General features: G+C 65.9%; 1 protein-coding gene across 2 annotated transcripts; it reads right to left on the reverse strand.

The window, feature by feature from the left end:
• Positions 1-900: 900 nt before the first annotated feature.
• On the reverse strand, positions 901-8,594 carry PDLIM2 (PDZ and LIM domain 2). Of its 2 annotated transcripts, none has more exons than XM_063175267.1 (9): positions 7,796-8,594; positions 6,646-6,797; positions 6,252-6,321; positions 6,094-6,170; positions 5,955-6,000; positions 3,885-4,036; positions 3,485-3,630; positions 3,304-3,406; positions 901-1,364 (listed from the first exon to the last, which is right to left on the reverse strand). In XM_063175267.1, the coding sequence occupies exons 1-9, from the start codon at positions 7,910-7,912 to the stop codon at positions 1,169-1,171; spliced, it is 1,059 nt and encodes a 352-aa protein (XP_063031337.1). In that variant the 5' UTR covers positions 7,913-8,594; the 3' UTR covers positions 901-1,168. The 2 variants fall into 2 exon arrangements, with proteins under 2 accessions (XP_063031337.1, XP_063031336.1); XM_063175266.1 differs by having other exon boundaries at positions 3,304-3,409.
• Positions 8,595-9,396: the final 802 nt, after the last annotated feature.

Below are 9,396 nucleotides of genomic sequence, written 5' to 3' on the forward strand. Positions count from 1 at the left end.
GCACGGAGGGCGGGGAGCGGCGATAAGAGCACCTGGAGCAGGACAAAGGCCTCGGCCAACAGCCCCCAATAAACCCGGACACCTCCCAGGGCCGCAGGGAGGGGCAGCCAGCCCTGAGGGCAGCCCTGACCTTCCGGGAGCAGCACAGGGAGCGGCACCGGAGCACCCGGACCCGCATTCGGGGTACAGGCAGCAGCGCTGAGGGGTTTGGGGGATCCCTGTGTGCACCCCGAGTTTGGGGCTGGGGGGTTTGGGGGATCCCTGTGTGCACCCCAAGTCTGGGGCTGAAGGATCTGGGGATCCCTGTGTGCACCCCGAGTTTGAAGCTGAGGGGTTTGGGGAGTTCCTGTCTGCACCTCGAGTTTCAGGCTGGGGGGTTTGGGGGGTCCCTGTCTGCACCCCGAGTTTGGAGCTGAGGGGTCTGGGGGATCCCTGTGTGCACCCGGGTTTGGGGCTGGGGGGTTTGGGGGATCCCTGTGTGCACCCCGGGTTTGGGGCTGAGGGGTTTGAAGAGGTCCCTGTCTGCACCCGGGTTTGCGGCTGAGGGATCCCTGTGTGCACCCCGGGTTTGGGGCTGAGGGGTCCCTGTGTGCACCCCAAGTTTGGGGCTGAGGGGTTTGGGGGATCCCTGTGTGCACCTCAAGTCTGGGGCTGAAGGATCTGGGGATCCCTGTCTGCACCCCGAGTTTGGAGCTGAGGGGTCTGGGGGGTCCCTGTGTGCACCCCGGGTTTGAGTCTGGGGGATCCCTGTCTGCACCCCGGGTTTGGAGCTGAGGGGTCTGGGGGGGTCCCTGTCTGCACCCCGGGTTTGGGGCTGAGGGGTCCCTGTGTGCACCCCAAGTTTGGGGTCGAACCCCCTTCCCCCTGCCCTGGGGTCCCGGCACGGAGCAGACACGGCAGTGGAGCAAATATATATTATATATTTAAAGAGAATCCGGTTTAATTCCTCTGAGAACCCTTCGCAGTCAGTGCACAAGCGGTGCCAGCCCCTCGCCGTCCCCAAGTGCCCAAGCGACCCCTCCCGATGTCCCCAGGCTGGGAACTCGCCCAGCTCACCGCACACACCCCCCAAGGGGTGAAGGTGGCATCGCGTCCCCCAAATCCCATCCATCCCCCAGCCCGGGGTGGGACAGCCCTGGGGACACCGGGGTGACCCCACGCGCGGTGCTCAGGAGCGGGGGGACACCGAGGGCGACACGGGCGCCCCCGGGGGTCCCTGGTAGCGCAGCCGCGCGTGTTTCTCGCAGAACAGCTCGTCCCCCACCCAGAAGTGGCCGCGCATCTTCAGGCTGAGGCCGCAGTCGGCGCAGGTGTAGCAGGAGGGGTGGCGGTAGCGGCCGTCCTGGATCCGCACCGCCTGTGTCCTGCAGGGTGGGGACAACGCGGTCAGCAGAGCCACCCTCGGTGTCCCCAGGGTCCCCTCCCAGCCGGGGTCAGCCCCATCGCGGCCCGGGAGCGCTGGCGGGGATGGATCCTGCCCTGGCCCCACTCACAGCCCAGGGCAGTCCCATTGGCACCCTGAGGGAGCAATGGCGAAGATGGATCCTGACCCCACTCACAGCCCGGGACCGCTCCCATTTTCACCCTAAAGGAACAATGACAAGGATGGATCCTACCCTGACCCCACTCACAGCCCGGGACAGCCCCATTTTCACCCTGAAGGAACAATGACAAGGATGGATCCTGCCCTGGGACCACCCTGACCCCACTCACAGCCCAGGACCGACCCCATTTTCAGCCTGAAGGAGCAATAGCTGGGATGGATCCTGCCCTGACCCCACTCACACCCGAGGGCAGTCCCATTTTCACCCTGAAGGAGCAATGGCCAGGGATGGATCCTACCCTGGGACCACTCACACCCCCATTTTCACCCTAAAGGAACAATGGCAAGGATGGATCCTGCTGGGGCTCATTCCCACCCCACAATCGGCCCCATTTTAACCCCTCCAGCAGTGACAGAAGGGATGGATCTTGCCCTGACCCCAGTTCACACCCCAGGACCGTCCCCATTTTCACCCTGAAGGAGCAATGGCAGGGATGGATCCTGCCCTGGGCCCCCAGCCCCATTCCCACCCCACAACCCGCCCCATTTTAACCCCTCCAGCAGAAACAGCAAGGATGGATCCTGCCCTGGGACCCCACTCACACCCCAGGACAGCCCCATTTTCACCCTGAAGGAGCAATGGCAGGGATGGATCCTGCTGGGGCTCATTGCCACCCCACAATCGGCCCCATTTTAACCCCTCCAGCAGTGACAGAAGGGATGGATCCTACCCTGGGACCCCACTCACACCCCAGGTCCGACCCCATTTTCACACTAAAGGAGCAATGGCAGGGACGGATCCTACCCTGGGCCTCCAGCCCCATTCCCATCCCACAATCGGCCCCATTTTAACCCCTCCAGCAGTGACAGCAGGGATGGATCCTGCTCTGGGACCACTCACACCCCAGGACGGCCCCATTTTCACCCTGAAGGAGCAATGCAGGGATGGATCCTGCCCCGGGACCCCACTCACACCCCGGGACCGCTCCCATTTTCGGCCTGAAGGAGCAATGGCTGGGATGGATCCTGCCCTGACCCCATCACACCCCAGGACAGTCCCATTTTCACACTAAAGGAGCAATGGCAGGGATGGATCCTACACTGGGACCACTCACACCCCCATTTTCACCCTAAAGGAACAATGGCAAGGATGGATCCTGCTGGGGCTCATTGCCACCCCACAATCGGCCCCATTTTAACCCCTCCAGCAGTGACAGAAGGGATGGATCTTGCCCTGACCCCAATTCACACCCCAGGACAGCCCCATTTTCACACTAAAGGAGCAATGGCAGGGATGGATCCTGCCCTGACCCCACTCAAACCCCCATTTTCACCTTAAAGTAACAATGTCAAGGATGGATCCTGCCCTGGGTCCCCAGCCCCATTCCCACCCCACAACCCGCCCCATTTTCACCCTGAAGGAGCAACAGCAAGGATGGATCCTGCCCTGAGCCCCCAGCCCCATTTCCACCCCACAACCCGCCCCATTTTCACCCTAAAGGAGCAATGGCAGGGATGGATCCTGCCCTGGGCCCCCAGCCCCATTCCCACCCCACAACCCGCCCCATTTTCACCCCTCCGGCGGTGACAGCCGGGGTGCATCCCGCCCCAGCCACACCCCGGATTATTTTATCCCTGCCGGGGGCAATGTCAGGGACAGCTCCTGCCCTGCCTGAGCGCAGCCCCATTTTGGCTTTGCCAGGGGGGCTGGCAGGGACAGCCCCACCCCCGGGACCCCCCGAGCCCCCAGCCCCACTCACGCGATGCTGCTCCCGCATTTCTCACAGACGTGCAGCTTCTGCACCCCGGCCACGGGCCTGCGGGCCCCGGCCGAGAGGCGGCTGGGGAAGGGGGCTGCGGGACCTGCTGGGGGCACACGAGGCCATCAGAGCCGTGCCACCGCCGTGCCAGCCGCGCCCCAGCCCCCCGTGCCCCCCTCACCTCCTTCCTCATCCTCCAGCGCCTCCTGCAGCAGGCGGAAGGTGCTGGATTGCCGCGGGGCCGCCCGCAGCTCCCGGTTCTCCTGCAGCATCTTGTAAACCTCCGAGTCCTCCTCCAAGCGCCTCATGGCCGGCTCCGAGCCTTGGCTGGGGAGATTTTGGGGGGGTTCCCAGCGCCCGAATTCCGGGATCCACCCCAGATCCCGCCCGCCACCTGCTCCCTCCACCCCGGGAGCTGCCCCGGCCTGCCCGGCCCTCCCTCGGCCCCACCTGCCTGCAGGTGAGTTAACCCTTTCCACGGGCTCCCTGAGCACCCACGGGTGACAAACCCGCGTGGGGACGCGGGCTGGGGTCTCCCCTGCGGCGGGGTCCGCATGCAGAGCCCCCAGCCCGCTCCGTACCTGAGGCAGGCGCCGGCGGAGGGCGAGGAGAGGCGCCTCTCCCGGGGGGCTGCCCAGGGGTTTTGGGGGGCTCCGGGCTCTGGTGAGGGTGGCCGGGGAGGGGGGGGCAGGACGGGCCCCTGGGAGCTGCTCTGGCGGCTCAGGGCTCGCTCCTGGTGGGGGAGAAGGGAGGGATGTCCTGGGGGGGTCACAGAGCTTCGCTGTCTCCCCAGGCACCCCAAGAACACCCAGACAGCCCCAAGGGCTTCCCCCGAACCCAGATCTCCACAGGGATGCTCCGTGGGGCTGCTGCTTCTCCTTGCCACCCAAAATGGAAGCGGTGGGACCCCCAGAGGGGCCAGGGCAGCGCCCCCAGCCCATAACTCGGAGCCTGAGCCCGTCCCCTCCCCTCATCTGCTCCTGCTTAGCGGGGCCGGGAAGCGGAGCCCTCCCCGGCTAAGTGGAAGCCGATGTTGTTCCCGATGTTGTTCCCGATGTTGTTCCCGACGTTGTTCCCGATGTTCCCGCCAGCAGCTGCCCCGCAGATGGGAACGAACCCCCCAGGATGGGCACAGGGCACAGGGGGAGCCCCTGGCTGGACCCGCGGATGGGGAGAGGGGAGCACCGAGGCTTTGTGGGATGAGCTCAAATGAGCTAAAATGAGCTCAAATGAGCTCAAATGAGCTAGAATGAGCTCAAATGAGCTAAAATGAGCTAAAATGAGCTAAAATGAGGCACGGGGGGAGCCGGGCCTTGGCCTCATCCAAGGCGAGGAGATGAGGAAGAGTGGGATGGACCCAAGGGCCGCCATCCCTGGGGTACAGGGGATTGGGTGGGGGCTCCGGGCACGGCACCCTCGTGTCCCCAACCCTGTGGGGCAGGGAGGGACCCTGTAGGGCAGGGAGGGAGCCCTCGGAGCCGGCAGCGAAGCAAACAAGGCGCTGGAACGGGAGGAAGGAGGGAGCGGCGGCCGGAGCAGCCAAGGGGCGGCCGGGGCTGCGGCCAAAGGCAGCTGGGAAGGACCGCGCTGCTTCCCAATTTGGGCTTGAAAAACAAGAAAAAGAGAAAGCGGGGAGGGAGGAAAGGAGGGAGACGCCAAGGCCGGAGCCAGCGGCTGCCCGCAGGGAGGATGGGGCGGCCGAGGGCACCCTGGCACTGAGCTCGGGGCTGGAGGAGCCACTCGGGGCGTCTCCATCCCCATCCCGGGGTGTCCCACGGCCGCGGGTCCCTGCCCGGCCAACACCCCAGAGCCCCGGGCTGGCGGCACCGGGGCTGGGCCCTCCCAAACTGGTTTGGCCTCCCCGGGCTGGCGCCGCTGCCAAGAGGAGCAAAACATCCCCGGGCAGGTGCGGCGGTGCCCGCGGGGCCGGGGGCGCTGCCAGCGCGGCGGGGAGGGGACACCTGCGACAGCCACGGCAGACGGGGACACCGGGACAGCGGGGACAGCAGGGACAGCAGGGACAGCAGGGACAGAGGGGACAGCAGGGACAGCAGGGACAGAGGGGACAGCGGGGACAGCAGGGACAGAGGGGACAGAGGGGACAGCAGGGACAGAGGGGACACCGGGACAGCGGGGGCAGCAGGGACAGAGGGGACAGCAGGGACAGAGGGGACAGAGGGGACAGAGGGGACAGCAGGGACGGGGCCGGGGGGAGGCACAGGGAGTGGTTTTGGGGCTCAGAGTGCGGCTGTTTTGGGGCTCAAAAGAAAGTGGTTTAGGGGCTCAAAATGAGGGGATTTGGGGGCTCAAGGGGGGAAGGTTTAGCATCACAAAGGTTCAAGGTTTGGGGGTTCAAAGCAAGGAGGTTTGGGGCTTGAAATGGGGGTTCAGAGAAGGGGTGGGTTTGGGGCTCAGAGTGGGATTGGTTTGGGGCTCAAAGGAGGGTGGTTTGGGGGCTCAAAATGAGGTGGTTTAGGGGTTCAGGGGGGGAAGGTTTAGCAGTGCAAAGGGGCAAGGTTTGGTGGTTCGAAGCAAGGAGGTTTGGGGCTGAAAATGGGGGTTCACAGAGGGATGGTTTCCGGGTTCAAAGGGTTTTGGAGCACACACAGCAGCTCTGCCTGGCCCCTGCAGCCCCCCCAGCTCAAGCTCACCTGGCTCAGGCCGGGACAGCTGAACTCCTGCTCCAAGGGCTGTGAGCTGGGGGACAGAACGGAGCCATCAGGGGGGTCCCTGCCCCTCCCCAGCCCCCTCCTCACCGCCAGCCCCTCACACAGCCCCGTGCAGCCGTACCTGGCACCGAGGGATGCCAGGCTGGGGTCGAGGCTCCTCGGGGCCCTTTGGCTCTCACTCGGCACCTGCAGCGTGTCCTGGGGAGGGGAGGGTGGCACCAGCAGCTGCCACCAGCCCTGGCTGTGGGGTTGGAGCATGCAGGGGCTCCCGGGGCTCACCTGGAAACGCGTGGCCAACCCCTCCAGCGAGGTGTCCCCGTTGGTGACGCTGGGAGATGGCACCGGGGCCCTGGGAGAGCAGCAGCGTTTGGGATCTGCCCCAGGAGCCCCAAAACGCTGAGCACAGCACGGTGTGACCCTTCCTGCAGCCCCGGAGCCGCAGAGGCAGCAGCTCCATCCCCAGTTGGCCCCAGGTAACCACTGCCAGCGCTGCCCGGCCTCGTTAGCACCCGACTCATTAATTAGAGAGCTGGGAGAGCCTCCCGTGGGGATGGCACCGCCCCAAGAGTCACCGAGGGGGGGGAACAAGTGACACACGCGTGGTTGGGGACCCCCAGACACCGCTGGCACCCGGGGCTGCCCCAGCACCCAGCACCCAGCACCCAGCACCCACCTCTGCACCTCCAGCCGCAGCTGCCCCGCGCTCCGCTTGATCTTGTTCTGCGCCTCCACGTTCAGCATCTCCGCCGTGCTCTCCCCGTTGATGGCGACAATGACATCCCCCGGGCGGAGGTCACCCGCGGCCGCCTTCCCGTGCTCCGTCACCTCCGCCAAGGGGACAAGGGACAGTGACACACCGGGGCAGCGCAGCATCCCCCAAAGCCCGCCCTGCTGCGATGGGATGTTCCCACCCTCTGGAATGGTCAGGGCATGCCAGAACAGCGCCAGCCCCTCTGCCAGGAGGGGACCCCGGCCTTGGGGACAACAGCTGGGAGTTTGGCACGGCCCGGTCCAGGGGCCGCGGGAGCCGCCAGGGTCATTTCCAAGGAGCAGGATCCCCCAAGGATGGCAAACGGGATCCCCCAAACGGGATCCCCCAAACGGGATCCCCCAAACAGGATCCCCCAAACAGGATCCCCCAAGGATGGCAAACGGGATCCCCCAAACGGGATCCCCCAAACAGGATCCCCCAAACAGGATCCCCCAAGGATGGCAAACAGGATCCCCCAAACAGGATCCCCCAAGGATGGTGAACAGGGTCCCCCAAACAAGATCCCCCAAACAGGATCCCCCAAACAGGATCCCCCAAGGACACCAAACAGGATCCCCAAAGAGCAGCAAAGAGGATCCCCCAAACAGGATCCCCCAAGGATGGTGAACAGGGTCCCCCAAACAAGATCCCCCAAACGGGATCCCCCAAACAGGATCCCCTAAGGATGGCAAACAGGATCCCCCAAAAAGGATCTCCCAAGGATGGTGAACAGGGTCTCCCAAACAGGATCCCCCAAGGACACCAAACAGGATCCCCAAAGAGCAGCAAAGAGGATCCCCCAAACAGGATCCCCCAAGGATGGTGAACAGAGTCCCCCAAACAGGGTCCCCCAAAGAGGATCCCCCAAACAGGATCCCCTAAGGATGGCAAATGGGATCCCCCAAACAGGATCCCCCAGACAAGATCCCCCAAGGATGGCAAACGGGATCCCCCAAACAGGATCCCCCAAACAGGATCCCCCAAACAGGGTCCCCCAAACAGGATCCGCTCCCCGGGGCAGCCCCCAGCCCCCTCGGCTCTCCCCGGGCCGGGGGTCACGGGGGGCTCCTACCTTGGAGACGGCGATGGGCTTCCCGAAATCTCTGCCCCCGGAGATGCGGAAGCCCCACGGGGCCGGGCCGGGCAGTGTCACTGTCGCTGTCACTGTCTCTGTCGCTGTCACCGACATGGCAGCGGCGGCTCTGGGCGGGCAGCAGCGGGGTGTCGGCGCTGCCGGGTGCTGAGGGGACCAGGCAGAGGGGACCCCCCGCTCCTCCTACCCACAGCCCACACAGCGAGGGCCTCCCTGTCCCCGCCGCACCCCGAGGGTGCTTTCCTTCCGGGGAGGGCACCCAGGTCCTCGCAGGGTGACAGCAGCCACCGCCGCTTCCTCCTGTCCCCAGGGCTGGCGGCTTCCTCCCCGGGCCCGGGGGGTCCCAGGCACCCGGCGGTGCAGCTGGGACGGCCAAGGTCGTTCCCAGGAGCCGCAGCAAGGCAGGAAATTGGTGAAGCCTTGGCAGCAAGGCCGGCGCTGTGGCCTGGCAGAGCTGAGCGGGGTTTGGAGGGGAGGATGTGGCAGCGAGGGACGGGTCCTGCTGCACCACGGCAGCGCCCAGCGAGGACCGGCAGCGCCAGTCCTTCGTGCCGCAGCAAATCCACACTGGTGAAGGACGCTGAGGGCCCCCTGGGGGTGGCACAGGGTCCCCGTGGCACCCCGGTGAGCGGCGCAGCCCTTGGCTCCCATGGGATGGGTGGGAATGGGCAGCAGCATCCCCTAAATCCACCCCAGAGCCCATCCCACCCATCCCGGCACAGCCTGGGGGAGCTGGGCACCCCATCCAGGACCGGGCACCCCATCTGGGACCGGGCACCCCATCTGACACCGGGCACCCCATCTGGGACCGGGCACCCCATCCAGGACCGGGCACCGCATCTGGGACCGGGCTCCCCATCTGGGACCGGGCACCCCAACTGGGACCGGGCACCCCGGCCGGCACCGGGCACCTCATTTGGGACCGGGCACCCCATCTGGGACCGGGCACCCCATCTGACAGCGGGCACCCCATCTGGGACCGGGCACCTCATTTGGGACCAGGCGCCCCATCTGGGACCGGGCACCCCATCTGACACCGGGCACCCCATCTGACACCGGGCACCCCATCTGGGACCGGGCACCCCATCCAGGACCGGGCACCCCATCTGGGACCGGGCACCCCATCTGGGACCGGGCACCCCATCTGACACCGGGCACCCCATCTGGGACCGGGCACCCCGGCCGCAGCCGCCGGGAATGTTAAAAATCCCAAGAGCACAAAGAGGGGCTTGAGAGGCTGCCCGGAAGAATTTCCTGGGCTGGGCTTCCAGAGCCGGGAGGAAACCCCAAACCCCAAACCCCCTCCCCATGGCCAGCCCCGCTCAGCATCCCTGGGCAGCCCGGGGACCCCCACACGCAGCTGGGCACCCACCCCAGACCCCCAACAGCCCTGAACCTCTCCTGTGGACCCTGCACCCCTTCTTTAGACACTGCACCCCACCTCTCCCTAATGCTCCCTTTCTCCATCCCAGCACCTCCCCTTCGTGTCCTGCACCCCTTCTCCACCTCCTGCTCCCCTTTTCCATCCCTGCACCCCTTCTCCACCTCCTGCTCCCCTTCTCCACCTCCTGCACCCCTTC

This window comes from Melospiza melodia, chromosome 23 (genome assembly GCF_035770615.1).
Source record: "Melospiza melodia melodia isolate bMelMel2 chromosome 23, bMelMel2.pri, whole genome shotgun sequence".
Lineage (NCBI taxonomy): Eukaryota > Metazoa > Chordata > Aves > Passeriformes > Passerellidae > Melospiza > Melospiza melodia.

Bases quoted from the DNA above. Each gene is read 5' to 3' on its own strand.
- PDLIM2 (XM_063175266.1), bottom strand. From the start codon at position 7,912: ATGTCGGTGACAGCGACAGAGACAGTGACAGCGACAGTGACACTGCCC. The intron at 6,798-7,795 runs GTAGGAGCCCCC...CCCTTGGCGGAG, and splicing joins AGCCCATCGCCGTCTCCAAG to GTGACGGAGCACGGGAAGGC. The intron at 3,631-3,884 runs GTACGGAGCGGG...AAATCTCCCCAG, and splicing joins TCCGCCGGCGCCTGCCTCAG to CCAAGGCTCGGAGCCGGCCA.